Here is a 22261-nt window from a genome sequence, read left to right as displayed (position 1 = left end):
AAGAGAGAGTCAATTGGTAAACTCTAGGCATATTGAAATGACAAAATGGTCCTTTGTGTAACGCTTAAAATTTTATATAATGTTATTAACAGATGTGTAAATACCACTTGTGTAATTGACAACACGGGCTATTTAAATTTTAATTTTAATTCCACAAGAAAATTTTATATAAAAATTGTCATACAATTTTTGGTTTATTTTGGACAAAAGGCTAATATCCCTCGACGAAGGACATTTCACGAGAATCACTCTCTTTATGCTCTCTATATTTTGTTGTTACGTTTCGTTTGTTGCGCATGCTCGAGAAAAAAAAATTAGAGTATCCTTAGCGGAAATGATTTTGAAGCCAAATAGGACCTTTCTCATTTGAAATGGTAATTCAATTTGTATTTTTTTATTAAATGAGTAATATATACACGTAATGGGAATATTTACAAATCAAAACTTTAATTTTAGGCAAATTTTGGTAAAATTTGCATAAAAAGAAATATATATTCTGAATTGCAAATAATTCACCCAGTCTTTGAAACAATAATGGAATTATGAACTATCATGCTATCAACAACCACTTAGCTTAGAAAATTGTACTTAGCTTACGAATTTGAATCAATGTAAATGAATCTGATCTTTTACCATGGAAAAGTAATCAAATTAGAACCTTGACGTATGGATTGGAAAATTTCAAAATCTACGGTAAGTTGACGTTTCCATATCAAATGTAAAAAAACAACTGCATAGTTACGTGTTTTCCTAAGTAACTTATCTATTTTACTTTACTTAGATGTTCTAAGCTAAGTGGTTGCAGATAGCTCATAACATGACAGAAAATTTTCTGAAAATAATTTAGTCGGGTCTTTGGGGAGAAGGATGACGATGTTTGAGTCGGAGTTACTAAAACGTGCCTTACAAAACAAATGTGTTTCACTCTCACACTTTATGTAAACTGTCATTTGAGTGTGCCCTTTTGAAAAGTTATCCGACTCCACAGCCTAGACATGATGAACCAGATCAAATCATAATGAGCACAGATTCTGATATACTTCCATGCAGAATTGTAGCAAAACGATGCGACCACCGTTTGTGGTTGTACATAATATCGAGTCGTTTAAGCATTCCTTTCTTTGGGAATTTATCATCCTCAGTTCTTTTATGTCTTGTTTTTGTTTACTAAATTCCAGACGTCAAGATAAATGTAGCTCAAAAGATAAACAAGCCACTTATGCAGGTACAATAAAGATACGACTGGAATGTGCAAATCAACATTCTGCACTCATTTTCATTTGTTGAGTACTGTCGAATGTAGAGGTTTGATATTACGCAAAATCGGCTGCATAGACTAAAAATAGAGCAAACACCAGACGGGATCTCGATTTGTCTTTAAACTTCCAATCCTATAAAGTACAAATGAGATCAGCGCATATTTAATGAATAATACTTGCATTTCCACTGTTCCACAATCAGAACATCCGCGAAACTGGCTGAATCTTTTCCCACTTTTTTCCGTGCCAAAACGAAACAAAGGAACTAGTGAACGCAGCTGGACTTGCTGCTACGCGAACATTCGAAGAACTCCAGTCCGTCAGAGGTATAACAAATGGAGCACGGATTCGTAATCAGCGATCAAAATTACCACTTAGAACAAAGTTTCACGAAAATCGATGAGAGGTGGGGGCAACTGTATTCGATTTATTGTATGACTTGTTTAGAAAATATCTTATCATTTGTTAAAAAAAAACAACTTTTTGTCACTTGATCACCCGTTGACGGGTCTCACGATATATTAAGATATCTCCTGCAGATGGATTTTAAAATATTTTTACTGCTAAAATTAAGGAATAATCATATACAATAATATTCAATCAATATTTGAAAAACAAAGCATTCAAACAGATTCTCATTCAACCAATTCATTTTAACATTCCAACGCCCAAGGTTCCAAAAAAGTTGGAACGGTAATTTCAACTCGCTGTTTCTCGGGCATAACTCAACCAATCACGATGATTCTTTTTTCCAGTGATTTGTTAGAATGTCTGGATGATCCTAGAACTTTGCAGAACTCAAATTGATCAAATCTGTAATTTTTGCGATCAAAAACATCGTTCCAACTTTTTTTCGCGTCTAAAAAAAAATCGCCAAAAATTCCGCGGTGGCAGTCGTTTTGAAAAAAAGTGGAACGATGTTTTCGGTCGCAGAAATTACAGATTTGTTCAAATCAAGTTCTGCAAAATTTTAGGATCATCTAGACATTCTTACAAATCACTGGAAACAAGAATCGTCCCGATTGGTTGAGTTATGCCCGAGAACCGGCGTTTTGAAGTTACCGTTCCAACTTTTTTGGGAGGCTTGGGCGTCCGTGTAAGTTGGAAATGCGTTGGGCGTTCCAGTGTTTAGGGACTGCCCCTCAGCCCATAATTAAAAATTCGGCTATTATGCCAAATTCCAAGTATTCCGTGAAAAACGCGTTTTTGTGTTTGTCATCAATTTTTCGCCATGGCTATTTCAAATGGGAATGGGATATTAGCCGTTTGGTTTTTCGCATCGGCAGCCAAAACTAAACAATATTTCAGTGAAATTTAAATTTCAGAAGATTCGTTGGAACATCCTCTACCACCCGGAGCAAAAATTTCGATTTTGCCAAAAGTGGATAGAAGCCGTTTTTCCAATAGTGGGCAGCTCGCACGAATGTCCAATATCCATACACTTGCATCGCTTTTCTGTTATTGGTGCAGTTTGGTTCAAAATCGTGTGCTAGTATTTTTGTTCTATTGATCTGGAGGAAATCCACTTTTTCGCGAAAACATAACACAGTCACAGTCCTGGAGTCATTTGAATGACACACAGGGATGATTTGTATGTGTACACTTGCGATTGCGACTCAGTACTTCTACACAGCCAAATTAGACGGTGAAAAGACTTGATCACACACGCACGCTTTCTCATTGAGCCCTTTTGCTGACTTAGTTTCCGTCATTTTCAATCTTCTTCTAAGGCACTAGTCACCTATCTACCTATCAGTTTCATTTTTTTCTTCTAATTTGAGAGTTTAATTTCACCGAAAAATACCGATAAGAACCCGTAATTCCAACACATTTTAAGGTGACTAAAACAATTTGGGTAAATAAACAATCAGTCCCAATACTGAGAAATTGTCAAAAGACAGAAGGTAAGATGTCAAAAGCTCATAATGGATAAGGCCACCCATAAACCACGTGGACCTTTTTTAAATTTCAAACCCCATTTCTTGCATTTTTTTGGTAAAAAAAACAATGGAAAATTAATGTGTTAGGTATATAAAAGATCTTAAACTGCTCTCTACTCTTTAGTTAACAATGTGCATGCATTTTTCCTTTTTTGGCAGCTTGTGTGATGACAGAATAGAAAATATAAACTACCCTTTTTAAGGATTTTTTTCTTCCATATATTTATCAAATTATTCATCAAATGTATCAGCAATACTCCTCATCAAAGATTTAAATGCTGCTTCCAATGTTGTGGAGTGATGTTGATCAAGTACTTCCAGGCAATACTTCATTATAACTTCACAAACAATCTGTAATGTATGGATTCTTTTATTGTATTTAACAAAATTGAAAAAAGTCGATTGAAAACAAATGATGCATTCTTTTCATAATGTATTATTTTCCGAAAAACGCATTGATATTTCGTCGTAAAATATTATAGCTTCATTTTGACGGTTGATTTGTTTTCATAATAAATAACTTACCGTCACATCTTTTTTGTGTACTCCATGTTTTTTATGATTTTTCATCATTTTCGACAAACTACATTTGAACATAAGAGGATTGTGTAGCCCATAATCAATGAGAGTACCTGAAAATAAAACCGTGCATAGTTCTTCGCTTTAATTGACTGTTCTGACTACTTAATGATAGCACTTTTTAAAAAGGCATTTGATAAGATGCAAAGTTAAACATCGATAGATTGAAAATTTTACCAATAAAATGCATAACATTCAATGCATGAGCATGGAGCGATTTATTCTCTCCTATTTCCGATGCAGTTTTATCTTGTGAAAAGTCAAAATAATTTAAATATTGGGGATGTTCTTCAAAAAACCTAGAAAAAAATCCATAACACGTCTATAATGCAATCATTATCAGTGCAAAAAATCGTCGTAGGCTAGACTTACCTTACAAAAATATTTCTTCCGTGTGAAATTATATCTTTTTTTACCAAGCTCCATGCACCAATTAATGCTACTTTTTGATGATTATTCAATCCTGTTTCGTCTGGAATACTTGCTACAATCTCCTCACCTTGCTCTGTTTCATAAATCTCGTTCATTGATTTTTTTAAGAAGAAATTTTGCAACTGGATGTATAGTCAAATTGTCCACTGTCAAAGCTGAACTGAAAACAAAGGGCCTACTTATTTTTCATGGAGAAGAAAAAAATTAAAGTACTTACCATTCATTTCTTAAAACATAACACACGATTTAAAAAATAACATTTTATTATAGCTTTTCGTCGTACCTAGAAGGCAAAATAAACAAATAAATAAACATCAATTATCAAAATATCAAATTATTCGCTCTACAGCTTTGCCTCGATTTCGATTGCGAGATTCTTCCTCTTTTTACACCTTAGCTTCCATCCACCCCGGGATTCAAACTGACGGCCTTTGGATTGTGAGTATAACTGCCTACAAGCGACTCCACCGAGACAGGACTCAGGGAGATGACTCCTACACCTGGACTGAGCTAACGACTTAACCTCTAGGTTAGAGGCCAACATTTACTTCCTTGTCCGACGGAAGGCGTGATGAGACAAATCTCGTCTCGAAAAATGCCACTGGGACCTTCTGGGATCGAACCCAGGCCGACACACACACACTTACCCCTACATCGCGTATCGTGTTATTTTGAAACACCCTGTGCATAAGAAGCATTTTTAAAGTTAAATTTTTAAATATTTTTTATTTTTCCTATTTTCGAAAGAAAAGTTTTTAAATTCTTTATTAGATTTTGAAAATACTTCTCATGCAGAAGATTTGAAAAATGTTGAAGTTTGACATGAATCTTGCCCTTTTTACTGGTCCAAAGAGGCCAATTCTTCTCCCGGGCAGCAGGAACCGGTCACAAAAGTTCAAAATAGATTGTTTGATTAATTGGACACTAGTAGAAGCCTATTCTGTTGGATTCAAGACGTTGCAACATGCTAAAAGAACTGGACCGTTCTGGTCGATCCGGAACATGGTTCCAGTGGCCAATTCTGTACTATCTTAAAAATCTTAACAGCCCACAATCTTTTGTGTATAGCCACAACCACTCTATTCATACAACAATATGTTGCCTTAGTAAAATTAGATATATGTAAACTTACCGTATTCTTGCTTCTTATCAATCACTCTTTAAGCTTCCATTTGTAGCCACTTGGCAGGATTTTTAATGGTAATATCGTCGATTGTGTTCAAATCCACACCTTTCAATGAGAACCGCATAAGAATATTATTTAATATATGGGCAAAGCCATGGCCTCCAAATTCTATCTGAAAAAAATTTAATATAAGATTTGAATTGCCTTGTTTTTATTTTTTAATATTATCAGGTTTACCAGTCGATGCTTTGTGTGGATATCATGAGAAATAAGGATCTTATCAGAACACCCTGCGTTTATGAGCTCTAAGATGTGGGTCAATCGCTGCTCATCCGATTGCATATAGCTCGTTGGATTTAGCTGATAGTATGAGCACTCTGTTCCAAATAGATCAAACTGGCAATATGTTCCTAAATTTGCAAACTCTTGTAAATCCTCATCGTGTAGTAATGTTCTGTCTGCAATTAAATAAAGTGAAATTATCTCTGTGAGAACAATTACCAAATTATTTATCACCTAAATGTGACATGACACATTTATCTGCGTTTCCACCCGCTTCCAAGTACAAACGAATAATCTCAAAAGGAGCTTTTTTATCTCTGCCAGGATGAAAAGATACTGGACATTTCAAAATGCTTTGCGTTTCTGCAGTAGCTTGAATGGCCTTTTTCTCAAATGTTGTTATTGGCCAGGAACTACCAACTTCACCAATGATTCCACATTTAATGAGGCCACCATGATCATCACATCCAACAACAGGTACTCCAAACAATATCTCCTTTGTATATAGATCAGTAAGTTCCTCAATGGTTGAATTTATCACCGAACCTGTCTGTACAGCTTGAACGTAGTGTCCAGTACCAGCAATAACGTGAATATTACACTTCTTTGAAATTTGATACATGAGCTCTAAATTTCTATTGAGTCCATGAGATGTATTTTCAACAATAGTTCCTAAAATTTAGAAATAGAAACTATAGTCTTTTATATTCATAATAGTACAAGGTTTCAAAAATGTGACATTATTTTGCAAAAAATACATCAGTGTGAATGTAAAATTGACCTACTCACCACCACCAGAATGCTTAAAGTTTGTAACATCCTTCAATACTGCCTGATGAGTTTCATCATCTTGAAAATTTATATTGAATCGGCTACTGTATGGATATTGACGAACGTAGCCCACATTGCTCAGTGTTATTTTATCATCGATATAATCCTCTACTCCTACTGGAGGTGATGCATAAAACTTTTCAAAATCCAACGAAAAATGTTCATGCGTTAAGGTAAATCCAAGTGACTTGGGATCTATAGGCCCACATACTGGAAAACAAAAAAATGTGATGATTATTTATTTAAATAGCTTTTCGTATAAAATCTTACCGCTGTTTACAATTTGTTTCTCCATGTTTTCACTTCAAGCACGAAGCACAGCTATGAATTAAACTGCTCTGTGTTGCATCTTTATGATGGGAATTTGCTAGCTCTTATCAAGTTTCTTCAGATAACGAAGTGTCAGTAATCTGTCCCTGATCGCATAAATGTCTCAAAAAAAAACGGGTGTTCTTTCAGAAAAATCAAAAATATCCAGCCCTTTTTGTCGAAGTCTGGAATAAATCCAGTTATTTCCTTTTTGTATGGGACAAACTTGCCTTGTGTTTTTCTCAGCTTGCTGTTTTTTGCATATGGGACATTTATGCAAACATGCGCAGTAAATCATCACTGATTTATTTCAACTTAAACAATTGAAGATTAAGGGGAGATCATGGGACCGCAGAAGTGCTTCAAAATCGTAATATTTATGTTTGGGTTGAACTGAAATAGAAAATCTTTTTTGAATACGTTCTGCTACCTACGACAGACGTAATTTTTGGGCGGTGTCTGCTTTGTCCAAAGTATGTCTTACTCATGTACAATTTGTTCAATAAAACAAAATTCCGATACAAGTTATTTTTTGTCTTTAAAAAGTTTGTTGTCAATTAAAAATTATAGGTATATGTAATACTTAAAACGGTCTGTTCATATTCGATCAGAAGCGTGCTCATTACTACTACAAATAAAACTGTTTCAATGTGTGTGTTATATACAAGGCAGGTCTCATACGTACGTTTATATCGACCATGCGCACAGCCCTACTCAAATTGCACGCATATTGAAAATAATGAATGTTAAATTGTATTCAAGCAAAATCCATAACAAATCATATGTTTTCATCAGACAATGATCCATTGTTTCACAAAATAGATTTAACGCTTAAAACAGATAGAGAACTTGAAATGTTTGCATTAGTATATAAAATATAGTCAATCAGTACAAACTACAGGCACGTAGCCAAGGGAGCCCCATCCCCCCACCCCGACTCACCCTTATACGATTTTTTGAAGCCATGTCATGTCGGATAGAGGGAAGAGAGGAGAATTTTTCTCCCTCCCGAACTTTAAGATGTTCAGTTCTAAACATTATTTGTAATATTATCAATAGTTCGGATCACACAACATTTAGGATTAACCTGGTAAAGTTTGTTTGGCATCTTTGATATTCTGTCAAAATATTCATAAACAGCTTAAAATTAAGATTATTAATGGTATTAATTATTAACTATCATGTTGTGCAGCAGTTGTTATGACCGTTCTCTGACTGAAAATAGTTAAACGAATGGTTGTCAAAACTGTTTTCAATGCGTGAGGACAACATTGAAATTACAAGCCGAGATTTCAACATTTCGTTGAAAAAAGTGTTTTAAAATGCATTTTTTGCGATTTCGTCGTGAAACTACTTTTCTCTACCAAAAATATAGAAACGAATAGTTAGGGTTTTCAAAACAAATGCTGACAAGTGGAAAAATAATACTTTTCATTTTTTTTTTAACGATTCATTGACAAAATATATGGACATTTGACTTATAATTCTGTTCAAAGGGTTGTTTTCGGAATTGCAAAAAAATGTTGTATGGAACACGTTGCAAAACTTGATTTCATCGACATTCGTCGTATTTATCCAACGAGGTTCATAAATGTACGTGCTGAAAAAAACTTCTTTTTGCAACTAGTTGCATAAACTACTATTTTGCAATTCCGTTGTGAAACTAATTACTTTTCCTGTCATTCTTGAACGACGAAACAGCCTACTTTTCTATACCAAAAATAACAGAATCGAATAGTAACCCTTTTCAAAACAAATGCTGAAAAGTTCTACTTTTCAGCACTGAAATTGATGCTGAAAAGTTGAACTTTTCAGCACTTGTTTCGAAAAGTTATACTTTTCAACATTTTTTTAATTAAACGATTCATTGACTCAATGCATGGACATTTATCGTATTAATCTGTTCAAAGGGTATTTTCGGAATTGCAAAAAAAAGTTGTAACGTCATGATTCGAAATCTGGACACTTAGTACCATATTATTTTTGTTATAGCTGGCAAAAAATCATGTAATAAGTTGGAAATGTAGAAATATCATCAGGATTTAGTATAAACAGTCAGTTTTAAGAGAATGCATGCAAAATATGTCTTTTCTAACAATTTTTTATCAGAATTTGAAAATTAAAATGACGGACACTGATAAAAGCTGATTCGAAATCCGGACACTTTTGCTTCGAATTCCGGACACTCGATTTTGCTTATGAATCGCACAAATTTGGACTGAAATGTTAGTGAATCGCATTCTTTAGGTCTCAAATAAGCTGTTAACATCAAAACAATCGATAGTTTATATAAAAAATGGCTAGAATTTAAGAAAATCAAAAAAAAATAATTTCTGTTTTGCCTTTCCCGTGCTTCGGACGCCTATGAAATATTTCCGTTGAAATGTTTCGCATTTTTGGTAAACTTATAATTTTATTTAATTTATTTGTTTTGGCATTAACTACAACGTTTGAACAAACTTCAAATGAAAGTTGATGTTAGAATTCATCAAATAACACAGTTTTGACATTCATAATGCGAACTTATATCCAAATAATTGATAAAACAAAATAAAGTGTCCGGGTTTCGAAGCGTCCGGGAAATCGAATCATGACGTTATGGAACTCGTTGCAAAACTTTATTTTTTCATCACTCGTCGTATTTATTCAACTCGGTCAACCTCGTTGGATAAATGTACGATTCGTGCTGAAAAAATCCTCTTTTCTCAACTTGTTGCATAAACTACTATTACACGCGTCCAGTTGCTTTCCAATCATTAGTTTTCAAAACATCGAGGTATTGACGGTTTTTGTTGCAAACAAAACTTTTTGTGGGACTGTACATTGGTATTTCATGAAAAATGTTTTCAAAGGAGTTCAAACATGCTAAATATGATTATAAACGCTGAAACATGCATTTTTTTCAGTTGATTAAACTTTAATTTTCATTAAAATTTTGAAGTTTCTCGAAAAAAAATTGCCCCCTGATTATTCAGGCCAACTTTAACGCCCCCGCGACATAAACTTTGAAAAATATTTGCAACGGCCTTAGTTTTGTTAAGTACTTCAAAAATTTTACTCAACAAATATTTTGGTTTATGCAAAAAGGGGTTGGCTGTGCAAATGAAAATGAAAAAAACGTTACTTAATCCACCTCTAGGTGGTTGGTGCCTTCCTCGCATTCATAAAGTGAATACACTACACAGCCTCAAAAAAGTGTATAAACAACACTTACCTTTAGTCAAAATATCTGAGATCCAGCTTCAAAATAAGTGCATTAAAAACACTAAAGTACTTATAACTTATGATAGGGTTGTCAGATCTTCGAGGAAGGCAAAACTTGCGGAAATAAATACAAACAAGAAGTTTTTAAGGTGACTGACAATTTCGCATTTTCGCACATTTTTTCAGTCCTTTGGAATTTGAACCAGAATTTCCTCTCGGTACTTTTTGGATTTTGGGTACTATTTTGGATTGGTTTTGTTGCTATATTTTTAAAAATCAAATGAGTAAAACCCATAATAATTCATTTTTGCATTTAGAGCAAAATTATGGTTCAAACGCGTCCATTTTATCTACCTGGAAAATACATTATGCATAACCACTACTGAAACCTGCCTACCTCTCTGTTAACATAAAAGCCAATATTTAGGTAGTTCATATAACCGTTTAAGCGTCCCCTTACAAAATGGCGATTGAGATGCTTTTGCTACATGGGCAGTCGCATTCGATATTTCTCGACAGATTCTCTTTGTCTTGAATGCTGAGTGGTTGTTAGTTTCGCTGCTTTGCAGAGCATTACTACATTTTCTTCAAAAAATTTCTCTTAAACAGATTAATACTGTTTTAAAGTGCAGTTCAAAGTATTATTTGCGGGTTATAACAATGCCAAGCATTAAAGTCTTAGAAAATAACAAAAGCGGCTCTCCCGAGTCAATTCATAACGCGATTGAAAGTGGAGGAAATGAAGGATTCAATAGCATTAAAGAAACCCAGCAGACTACTAATCCCGCTGTCGTCAACAACGGGAATACCAAGGATCAACCGGCGAATCCATTGCAACAAATAATTCTGATAATTGAACACAAAATCCGTAACCTGGAAAAACGAAAGGTATGACTTTTTAAAAATTTAACTCGATATTTCTTTTTTTTAATTTTCTTCAGAAGATGATTAATAATTTGAAATATTATTAATAACTTAAATTAATTACTGCCTCAACTTATTCTGGCTTGAATTTGCTTCATGGAAAGGCAATCATTTTATTTTGCACTGAGCCGCCATGTTTGAACATACGTACAATATGAATGGACTTCTGCTTTCCTTTGCTTACTTCTGTTGAAACATTGAAGCTTCATATTTTTTTCTCTGCAGAACAAACTCGAGTCGTATAAAACCATCGAAAAATCCGGAAAGAAACTAACTAGTGATCAAAAAGTAGCTGTCTCTAAGTATGACGAATGTTTGGCCTCGCTGGAGCTAACACGAGAGCTTTGTAAGCAGTTTCAATCGATTGCAGCAGTAGCCAATAGAGAGGCAAAGAAGGAGGCAAAACGAGTAAGTAGATTTTTTTTTAAATGTTTTAATCATTAAAATATTGGTATGTGTATGATAGTGAAGTGTTAGTTAGAATACATTTATTTAAATATTTAATAGGGTGGGTACGGATTTTAAAAAAATCTCAGATCAAGTTCTGGTGTGGTTCCCCTTGTAGGACATACCCAAAGGGACTCTCACACCAAATTTCAGCTCATTTGGTTGAAAACTGGCTTGTCTCAAGCGGGTTCAATTTTACATGGAAATTACTATGGGAAATTTTGAATTTTCGTTCATTCGCTCCTACAGGCCTGGGGAAAACATGTAGAAACTTCTAGGATGGCCAGAAATGAGCGGAATCGTCTGGAGAACAACTTTTCCTAAGAGACCAGGTCGATTCGTTCAACCCCATCGAGCTCAACGGCAATACATCCGGGGTTTTCGGAACCAACGGTTTTCCCAGAAAAGCAACAAATTTTCCTTAGCATGCTATGAATGCTTGATGAAAACCGCGACGCCACATGTCAAACAGCTACCATGTGATTGTAAAATTTGCACCATAACATTTTTTTTCTTAGTTGGAGGTTTAGAATACAGTTAAATAGTATCAGGATCACCATAAATTTTAATTCTATGGTTCAAAAAGTAATAAAAGTAATTTTTTATAGGCGATGCTAGTCCACGTGGTAACTGTTTGACATGTGGCGTCGCAGTGTTCATCAAGCATTCATAGCATGCTAAGGAAAATTTGTTGCTTTTCTGGGGAAAACCGTTGGTTCCGAAAACCCCGGATGTATTGCCGTTGAGCTCGATGGGGGTTGAACGAATCGACCTGGTCTCTTAGGGAAAGTTGTTCTCCAGACGATTCTGCTCATTTCTGGCCATCCTAGAAGTTTCTACATGTTTTCCCCAGGCCTGTAGGAGCGAATGAACGAAAATTCAAAATTTCCCATAGTAATTTCCATGTAAAATTGAACCCGCTTGAGACAAGCCAGTTTTCAACCAAATGAGCTGAAATTTGGTGTGAGAGTCCCTTTGGGTATGCCCTACAAGGGGAACCACACCAGAACTTGATCTGAGAACTTTTCAAAATCCGTACCCACCCTAATATTCAATTCAAAATATTTTCCACCATAAAATAGAAAAAAAATTCATTTAATATAATTCGTTGTTTAAACACTACTTGTGAAAAGTGGATCAATCGCCGGCCGTGTGGATCAATCAGACCGCGCACTAGACTCACAATCCAGAGGTCGCCGGTGCGAATTCCGCGGCGGGCGCTCAACAATACTTTGTGTAAATATGGGTATTCGGCGCCGTCGCTGCGTGCCATACATTTATACACTTAGGAGCCTAGGGCGGCGAAGTCCTTGTAAATAAAAGGAAGACACTAGTGGTTGGTTCTAGCAGTGGTGGTCGACAGCTATAAAGTCAACTTCGTTTTTTTGTGAGAGGTTAATATCCTAAGCCGAGATGTGGACTACTTTTCAACAGCTGATTAATTCACAGTTCGGTACAGAGTTTGTGGGTGCTCAAAGAATCGAATAAATCTACTGAAGGAAAAAAAATACAAAATAACCTTCGAAATACACAAAAATATATGAACGATTGGATGTTGTACATAATTTTGTTATAGCGCTCGGCATAGCCTTATAAATTCAGTGGCATCCTAAGGAACGATGTCAATAGTCTGGAAAACCACCACTGCCTTTTTGCAAAATAGGTTTATTCCCGTACCCGCAGAATTGCAGAATTCTGCAGCCAGCAAAAGTAACTTTTTTGCAGCGCATTCCCGTTCTTTTCTACAACTCTATCTTGTGCAGCAGTTGCTGCATGAGAACCAAAAATAGGGAAAATGACATTTACCAGCAGAAGAGAGTAAAAACTACCTGTAGAAAAGTACGGGAACGGTGTTACTGCTACATCTGCTTCTCTCTTTGCAAGAGTTCTTCCTGAAAAAAAGTAACTTTTAGTGCAGAAGAGTACGGGAACGCTCTGCTGCCGATTTTGTGAAGAATTGCAGAATTCTGCAGTACGGAAATAGATCTAATGTCTTCCTGGATATATAGACTCAAAAGTAATGGAAATACGTATGGAACATTTATGTTAACATGGGCTCACGGAAATTCAATTTCACCCAATTTTGCATTAATATTATGACAATGACTACACAAATGCAACTCAACCGAATTCACTTAAATATTTGATTGAATAATACAGTTTCACTTTTTTTCCAGAGCGCATTCGTGAGAGCTCAGCAAGAAAATGCAAAAATACGTGAAGTTTTAGTGATTCAAGATGTTCTTAAACGAATTTGTACGGAAACGGTGCGTAACGACTTTGTCAATGGTGAAAATGGAGCATGCAAGGTTTCAGACGATGATTTACTGGTGCTTGAGAAAATCTACGAAGTCGTCCAGCCGAAGCGTCCTGAAAACACTGCAGAGCCAACGTTTGTCACTACAATTAAACAAGCAGCGGATCATTTGTCGGCTATTGTTGACGGCAGAAACAAGTCGTTCAATGAATCTACTTATGGATCCATTAAAAATGTCATCGATGAGATTCAAAACTGCGGGTATTTTGAGAAAGATTTGATTGTCGTTGAAGAACAACTTGAGGCTGACAAGGATGGAAAAACTACCCCAGCAGATACAAGCGAACCTGTTGGTGAGATTAAACCAAACGATATTTGTGCGAACGTCGATGCTGAGAATTTGAAACCATCAATTATTGCCGATACAGATATTACTTCAACAAACAGCAATGAAGTAAACAGATCGTATGGATTTACAGAGGCACCAGCAGCTGAAGCAGTGCCTACTCCATCCTTTCCAATTCAACAATCTTCGTTAAGGAATAATTCGGCGCCATTTTCTAATTCCACTGACACTTGTTCTGTACTGGCAGCACTTATTCCACCTTCCAATTCTACGAATAGTGCGAACTGTGGAAATGTGCAAACAAACGCTATAAATATTCAACATGCGGCACCAGTAATTCCCTCTGGACCTGTGGCAGTCTCACCGTTGCAATCAGTTCCGGGACATCAACTAAGTGCAACTACGGTGCAAGCAGTTGAGCATGCCTATTTCAAACAGCATTACATTCAACAGCAAATGCGACCAATTCACGAAGTTATTGGCACTGCCAATTTTTATTTTTTGCAAGAGTCTGAAATCGACAAGCCAGATATTGTTGCAACACCGGGTCGTTATGAGAATACCTCCGTCATCTCACACGATTTGGCAACATCTAAACCAGTAGTTCCGAAGCAACAACAGCAACCATCTCAAATGAATCTAAATCATTTGAATAGCTCAACAAACATGCAGCCAAATAATCAATCAACAATTAAACCAAACCACCCGGCAAATTCGTCAACTCAACATCAGCTACCGTCAGAAACGTTGCAGTCATCTACATTCAGCAATCAACCTTTTATAACCGCCGGTGGCAGTACCTTTAATCACATGCATCCACAAAGTGGCCAGCACACAGGTGTAAAACAGCAAACGACCGTCAAACCACTGATTGTTTCGAAAACAAATGAATTGAACCACATTCCAGGATTTACGTCGTGTAACACAACTGTTGTTTCAACGCAAACTGTTCTCCCAAATGCTCAAAACATGAACCACGTACAGGCACAGCCGCAGCATCAGCAGCAACAAATACTACAAAACCACGCACAAGTTCAAAGACAGCCTGAGCAAAACGTAAAAATGAACCAAACTGCCGGGAATGCAAATCAAACAAGTTCAATTTTGAGTTCTTCTTTTAACTCCAGTATTCAACAGTTTCCTTCACTTATGCAAGGAATGCACGATTCAACCAACACTGTAGGAACAAACATAGTCCAAAAAATGTCAACACTGGTAGTTGATACTCCAACAGAAAAGCTCAAATCAGCAATGAAATTATCAGAAAATTTAGTTATCAATCAGTCAACTAAAACTATGCAGCAGACAAAGCAACGTGATGAATGGAACGGTAGCACCGATTTTACCGCAACATTGGCCAAGCCCGATGAGCAATGGACGAGCAGTCCTGTGCTTATAAATTCCAGCAGCGAAAACTGTACTCTCGATAATAGTCAATTTGTTTTATCAAGGCAATCGCATCACCAAAAGCCCCATTCAAACTCAAGTAGTTCAGTTGGTACTGGTGTTACGAATCGGTTAGAGCACAATGGAACCACAACAACTAACTTTGTATCAAACAGTAATAGCATTCACGATACTAAAGCGAATCATTCGCAGCCACGATTTACAACAGAGAATGAAATGAACAATACGACGTCAACATTTTTTAAAAACAACGAAAGATATTATCAGCAAAACAACAGTAGCAGTTTTGGATCTAATAAAACAAATTCTTCGTATCACCAACGAAGTTCTATGTTCAAAAGCCGCCCGGAAAGTAATGGAAATGGAACGGCACGCAGTAGTGGATTTGGACCGATGGGAGCAGGAGTGAATAATCAAACTGCGGGTACAAATAACAATAATGATGGAATTGTAGACTATCGTTCAAATCGTCCGGTGAATAGTACCCGAAACACAGGACCACCTACCAACGCCCGATCGGTAATTATCTTTTTAGATTACACAATTACGTGAATATGCAAGTACAAAAATCCTAGCAAAACAATGTAATTTGGCCAAAACCGGAGTGTCTATCCAGCTCGTTCCTAAAGCAAACATCAAAAAACTCTTTGTTTACACTTCGTGTTTGGGTCCTTCACAATTGTTTTGCTTTGATTTAATGAAGACCCGACGTCTTAGTTCTAATGTGTTTGATTTAATAGAGTTTTATTTAATATTGTAGCAACGTAACCATTCCGGAAACGGCAATTATGGAGGACCGAGAGGAAGTTCTGGCTCAAATTCTAGAGGACAGTCCACACTGAACGCGTAAAACACACAACCCACCCACATAAATATTACGAATGCTAAAATGAAATAACCCTTATCAATTTCTCAATGGTAATACATACTTGATATGCACGTGCATGGTTGCTGTATTTGTATGGTAGGTGAACCGTTTCAGAAATTCTGGCATAATAAAAATGACAAATTATGAAGATTAATAAAATACATCATATACCGTATTATACTAAATATTGCTTTTCATCCAGTTATGCATACAGTAATAATGAAAGCCGTTGAATAAACACTTTGAGTGTAAAATGCAAACAACATATTTTTCTTGATGCCGAAATCTGATATAACGATGTTCCACCAGTGCGAGAGAATGGTTGTGTTTGTGTGCAGAGTTAAAAAAATCAGGATTTTGCATACATTAAAATTGAATAGTGGCATAGGCTAAGTTGTGAATGGTGATTGTTTGTGATTTTTATCGGTTGTTAGATTGAAAACTGCTTAAAAAAGTCCCTCCTTTATCATCGTTGATGTGTTTTTTTTTAGTTATACGAAAATTTCTCTTTTATTTCGTGCGTTTGTGATACAAATTTTCCTGTGTTTTTAAAAAGCCTTCCTATGCCACCGTTGATCGGCAGATTTTCTTATCAATCAAACCCAACTGTCCATACAAAAAAAAATTTTATCGGTTAGTTAGATTGAAAAAAAAAATTGTATGGAGCGTGGACAATCGCCATACCCCCTAAAGTGTCCACGTGGTTTATGGATGGTCCCTTGGCCTTTGCTGGCCTCAGCCGCAACTCGGTGTCCAGCTGTTGGGGCGATCTTGCTTTGCTTCCGGTGCAAACCAGAAGCGACGGCTTTGTGTGAAGGCGAGTTATACTAACTGAAGGAAAACTAATTGGAAGAAAACTAATTAGATATTTTGGAATCTGAGAGGAACTGATAGATTTTTTTTAATTTATATTTATTTAGATTTTCTCATCCATGTACATTTATTCAGTTAAAATAATATTGAGTGTCCAATTACAATCGATGACTTTTCACCTCAATTTTAAATACTAGCAACTTTCATTTATTCATGAAATATTGTAGCTTTCGCTATTCAGTGATTTCAAATGTAGGAGGGCCTACATGTACAAAAGGGAAAAGGGATACCTTTAAACTAACTTATAAACTACACAGAAAAAAATAATGGAAATTTGGAAGCTGTTATTTTGGATGGTTGAATATTACCTCTTTTATGATGTAATTTTACCTCAATTTAGACTGAAAAAGTGACATTACACAAGAAAAGTGGTAAAATTACACATTTCCAGAGGTAAAATTACACCTTTTTTCTTACATAAAAGATGTACCCCTTCCCAGATGTAATATTACCATGATTTTTTTTCTGTGTATATAAAGAGCGGATCAATGCAGCTGAAGACTGCAATAATTTTTGTCGAAATGCATCAATTATACAGTATGTAAAAAAAGTATTTACACCCCTTGGGCACTATGCACATATTGTGATGAAACATCTAAACAATTTAATGTTGACAGAAACCTAGTACTACGTTTTGTTCAGAAACTCATGCCAGACATTTTGCTACAAAAAACTCATGAAAAGATGATTTCTATAAAAGTTATATAACAAATACTATTACGAAACTAAAAAGGTGCAAAAAGTTTGTACACCTTTCGAAAAATTAACACAAATAATGTTATTTGTTGACAAATCACCATAAATCCAGTCTCCCAACTTCAAATAGGCATCCTTGACTGATTAAAAATAATTTGGATTGAATATAAAGTTTACTAACTACTTAGTATAAAAGTTTATATAACTCTGGAAATTCTATATAAAACTTATCTAAACTTAATTTTGCAAACTTTTAATTCAAATAAATGTCAATATATTACCATAGAATTGCTAAATAAACATTTTGGAGTGGGTATAACACCGTTTTGGGGGTATTTGTATCGATAGAATAGATTTTTCGTTGGAATTTCGTACCAACCCGGAATTACGTCGTCGAAAAATCCGCCGGCATCCGAACCGGTTCACAATTCTTAAGTCAACCTATGTGGCATCGGAAAGGGCATAAAATTTCCGATCTTTTGATACCCATACATCTAGGTTTTCTATAAAACCCACGATTTTAAATACCTAGGTAAAAACGTTGTTATGGTTTTGTTTGAGCAATCTGCCAAAAATGTATGGAATTTCGTAATTTTTGTTCTCGTGGATCAAACTTACTTTTTGCCCAGGTATTTAAAAACGTGGGTTTTATAGAAAACCTAGATGTATGGGTATCAAAAGATCGGAAATTTTATGCCCTTTCCGATGCCACATAGGTTGACTTAAGAATTGTGGACCGGTTCGGATGCCGGCGGATTTTCCGACGACGTAATTCCGGGTTGGTACGAAATTCCAACGAAAATCTATTCTATCGATACAAATACCCCAAAACGGTGTTATACCCACTCCAAAATGTTTATTTAGCAATTCTATGGTAATATATTGACATTTATTTGAATTAAAAGTTTGCAAAATTAAGTTTAGATAAGTTTTATATAGAATTTCCAGAGTTATATAAACTTTTATACTAAGTAGTTAGTAAACTTTATATTCAATCCAAATTATTTTTAATCAGTCAAGGATGCCTATTTGGAGTTGAGACTGGATTTATGGTGATTTGTCAACAAATAACATTATTTATGATAATTTTTCGAAAGGTGTACAAACTTTTGCACCTTTTTATTTTCGTAATAGTACTTGTTATATAACTTTTTATAGAAATCATCTTTTCATGAGCTTTTTGTAGCAAAATGTTTGGCATGAGTTTCTGAACAAAACGTAGTACTATGTTCCTGTCAAACTTTAAAGTTTTTTAACATGTTTCATCACAAAATGTGCATAGTGCTCAAGGGGTGTAAATACTTTTTTCACATACTGTATACTGGACATAACATCCAAAGTGTCAACTTCGGCTAATTGATGAATTTCACTGGTTCTGAACCAGGGAGGAAGTTTCAGAATCATTTTCAGAATTTTGTTCTGAATCCTCTGAAGTTTTTTCTTCCTGCACAGAAAAAAAAAGTTGAATTTTGGAATGTTGAAAATTTGGTAGGTTGAATATTAGCTCTATTTAAATTAATCATTTTTTTGCCACAAAATCTGTCACCATTTCCTGATGAATATTACCATTTTTTTTTCTGTGTGGTTAAGCAACAGCTTGTCCAGATCGGCACAGCATAAAGCATGGCAGGTCTGAAAATTTGTTTATAAATTAACAGTTTATTCTTGAGACAAAGTGTAGAATTCCTGTTTATAAGTGGATACAAACATTTAATATATTTGTTACATTTAACCTGTATACTTTCAATGTGATCCTTGTAAGTAAGGTTTTTGTCAAAAGCAAGTCCAAAATATTTCACTTGATCCTCCCACTTTAAATTGACCTCATTCATCTTTATAATGTGATGACTTTTTTGTTTAAGAAAATTAGCCCTTGGTTTGTGGGGAAAATAATAAGTTGAGTTTTTGCAGCATTTGGAGTAATTTTCCATTCTTTCAAATAAGAATTGAAAATATCCATGCTTTTTGTAATTTTCTTGTAATGACACGAAGGCTTCTACCTTTGGCGGAGATGCTTCATCATCAGGCAAGTCATGTATGTATCAGACAAGTCAGAAGTAAAAATATTGTATAAAATTGGACCCAAAATGCGCCAACACGTTCAGGTAGTTGATCAGATTTGTTATTCTGATAACATACCTCAAAAAAATCAAACCATCCACATTAACGACCCCCGGGTCTTTTGTGGTCTCTATTGCAAGTTTCTGCTCGAACCTAGGAGTCCGAAGGCTTGAATGGGGAGAGCACCCAAACCTCTTTCTACTCCAAGGAACCTTCCACCCCAGTGTTTGAACTGACGACCTTTGGATTGGGAGTCCAACCGCCGCCAGCGATTCCACCGGAGTAGGCTTGGTTTGGTGTGTTGTTTGTACTTATGGCATGGAGACAACTCCTACACCTGGAATGACTTAACGGCCTAACAACCAAGGCCGGGACCGACATTTTACTTCCTCATCCGATGGAAGGTTGCAGCATACCTGCAGCGTACGAATAATTTTCACGATATAAATCGGAAAATTAAACCTTGTCAATTTTGCAATCAAACCTTTATGCCAAAAACTGTCAAATGCTTTTTCTATGCCTAGAAGAGCAGCGCCAGTAGAATAGCCCCTATCAACAACTGATGAGTAGTTGAATGCCCAAGGCGAAATCCAAACTGCTCATCAGCGAAAATTGAATTTTCATTAATGTGCGTCATCATTCTATTAATAATTATTCTTTCGAATAATTTACTAATAGATGAAAGCAAACTTATGGGCCGATAGCTTGAAGCTTCGGCAGGATTTTTGTCCGGTTTCAAAATCGGAATTACTTTGGCATTTTTCCAACTACTGGGAAAATATGTCAAATCAAAACATTTGTTGAAAATTTTGACCAAGCTACTCAAAGTTGTTTCTGGTATTTTTTTAATTAAAATGTAAAAAATGCCATCCTCACCAGGGGCTTTCATATTTTTAAATTTTTTGATAATAGATTTTATTTCATTCAGATCCGTATTCAAAACTTCATCTGATGAAAATTATTGGTCAACAATATTCTGAAATTCTATTGAAATTTGATCTTCAATAGGACTCAAAACATTTTAGTTAAAATTATGAGCTCTCTCAAACTGCTGAGCAAGTTTTTGAGCTTTCTCCCCATTAGTTAATAGAATATTATCACCATTTTTTATATAAGGGATTGGTTTTTGAGGTTTCTTAAGAACCTTGGAAAGTTTCCAAAAAGGTTTTGAATAAGGTTTAATTTGTTCAACATCTCTTGCGAACTTTTCATTTCGCAGGAGATAGAATCTGTGGTCCTTTTGCAAATCTTTTTGAATTCGCTTCAGTGCAGGATCACGAGAACGTTGATACTGTCTTCGGCGAACATTTTTCAGACGAATCAGAAGCTGAAGATCGTCATCAATAATGGGAGAATCAAATTTGACTTGGACTTTAGGAATAGCAATATTCGTCATCAATAATGGGAGAATCAAATTTGACTTGGACTTTAGGAATAGCAATATTCAATAGCATCCAAAATTGCATTAGTTAAAGATTCCAAGGCTGAATCAATATCAGCTTTGGTTTCTAAAACAAAATCATGATTTTAATTATTCTCAATATGATGCTGATACCTGTCCCAATAAGCTTTGTGGTAATTAAACACAGAACTATTAGGTCTGGTAACTGCTTCATGAGAAAGTGAAAATGTTACTGGAAGGTGATCAGAATCAAAATCAGCATGAGTCACTAAAGAACCACAATACTGACTTTGATTTGTCAAAACCAAATCAATTCGACGTCGTCGTGCTATCTTGTCTCACCCGCCATTTTGACGTTCCGTTTACGCGTTTTAATGTTTGACCTTGAATAAACAAAAACAAGAGCACGCAATGTAAACAATAACAAACACGTTTTGTTTGGTTTGGTTAAAGTTGGTTGCTGGAGTCCAGAGTTATAATTACAAATGTTTACGGTAGTCTTACTTGTACGTGCGCCAAACGCATCCTGACCTGAAATCCCTTTGAGGTGACAAAAATTTTCGAGGGATTGTTCTATTGAATATCTCAAGATCGAATTTTGGGGTTGAAATTTGAACATCTCAAAAGCTTTGGTCGAATTTCGGGGTAAATGAAGGATCTCTGAATAGTTGGTATCAAAGAAGAAAAAGAGTTGTGTCTGGCAGAAACAGAAGCTCTGAAGAACCCCAAGAAATAAATTATTCCAAAGTGGTGAAAAATCAATGTTGAAATCATAATTTTCCCGCAAGTTTGGGCAAATTGCAGCTTTTTTTCCTAAAGTATCGCACTTGCATAACAAAGTCACGTAACGTGTATAAGTCACTTTCGTGGATGTTATGGGTCATTTTATCATCTGATCATTTTCCGGGGTTTTCGGACTTTTTCAAATAAGTTTTGGTTTGAATTTTGGGTAGGAAATGACTTATGAACTCGTAAAATTTTCTATTTTCTTTTTTAGAGCGAGCATTAAAATTCATAT

General features: G+C 35.5%; 2 protein-coding genes across 3 annotated transcripts; one reads left to right on the top strand and one right to left on the bottom strand.

The window, feature by feature from the left end:
- Positions 1-4329: 4329 nt before the first annotated feature.
- Positions 4330-7378, bottom strand: LOC6040522 (phosphotriesterase-related protein). 2 transcript variants are annotated; one of them, XM_038256304.1, is made up of 8 exons: positions 7243-7370; positions 6720-7151; positions 6408-6659; positions 5853-6290; positions 5574-5794; positions 5343-5508; positions 4428-4493; positions 4330-4370 (listed from the first exon to the last, which is right to left on the bottom strand). In XM_038256304.1, the coding sequence occupies exons 2-6, from the start codon at positions 6742-6744 to the stop codon at positions 5371-5373; spliced, it is 1074 nt and encodes a 357-aa protein (XP_038112232.1). In that variant the 5' UTR covers positions 6745-7151; positions 7243-7370; the 3' UTR covers positions 4330-4370; positions 4428-4493; positions 5343-5370. The 2 variants fall into 2 exon arrangements, with proteins under 2 accessions (XP_038112232.1, XP_038112233.1); XM_038256305.1 differs by lacking the exons at positions 4330-4370; positions 4428-4493 and having other exon boundaries at positions 5344-5504; positions 7243-7378.
- Positions 7379-10476: 3098 nt separating this feature from the next.
- Positions 10477-16471, top strand: LOC6040575 (caprin homolog). Its single transcript, XM_038254748.1, has 4 exons — positions 10477-10850; positions 11112-11294; positions 13511-15862; positions 16104-16471. The coding sequence occupies exons 1-4, from the start codon at positions 10623-10625 to the stop codon at positions 16191-16193; spliced, it is 2853 nt and encodes a 950-aa protein (XP_038110676.1). The 5' UTR covers positions 10477-10622; the 3' UTR covers positions 16194-16471.
- Positions 16472-22261: the final 5790 nt, after the last annotated feature.

Source organism: Culex quinquefasciatus, chromosome 2 (assembly GCF_015732765.1).
Source record: "Culex quinquefasciatus strain JHB chromosome 2, VPISU_Cqui_1.0_pri_paternal, whole genome shotgun sequence".
NCBI lineage: Eukaryota > Metazoa > Arthropoda > Insecta > Diptera > Culicidae > Culex > Culex quinquefasciatus.
The sequence above is the reverse complement of the archived record's forward strand: the minus strand, read 5'-3'. Positions and strand labels throughout refer to the sequence as shown.

Excerpts from the sequence above, each read along its gene's own strand:
- LOC6040522 (XM_038256304.1), bottom strand. The coding sequence starts at position 6,744 with ATGGAGAAACAAATTGTAAACAGCG. Across the intron at positions 6,660-6,719 it reads GAAACAAATTGTAAACAGCG|TATGTGGGCCTATAGATCCC; the intron begins GTAAGATTTTAT and ends TTTGTTTTCCAG. Across the intron at positions 5,509-5,573 it reads TCCACACAAAGCATCGACTG|ATAGAATTTGGAGGCCATGG; the intron begins GTAAACCTGATA and ends AATTTTTTTCAG.
- LOC6040575 (XM_038254748.1), top strand. The coding sequence starts at position 10,623 with ATGCCAAGCATTAAAGTCTTAGAAAATAACAAAAGCGGCTCTCCCGAG. Across the intron at positions 11,295-13,510 it reads CAAAGAAGGAGGCAAAACGA|AGCGCATTCGTGAGAGCTCA; the intron begins GTAAGTAGATTT and ends CTTTTTTTCCAG. Across the intron at positions 15,863-16,103 it reads CACCTACCAACGCCCGATCG|CAACGTAACCATTCCGGAAA; the intron begins GTAATTATCTTT and ends TTAATATTGTAG.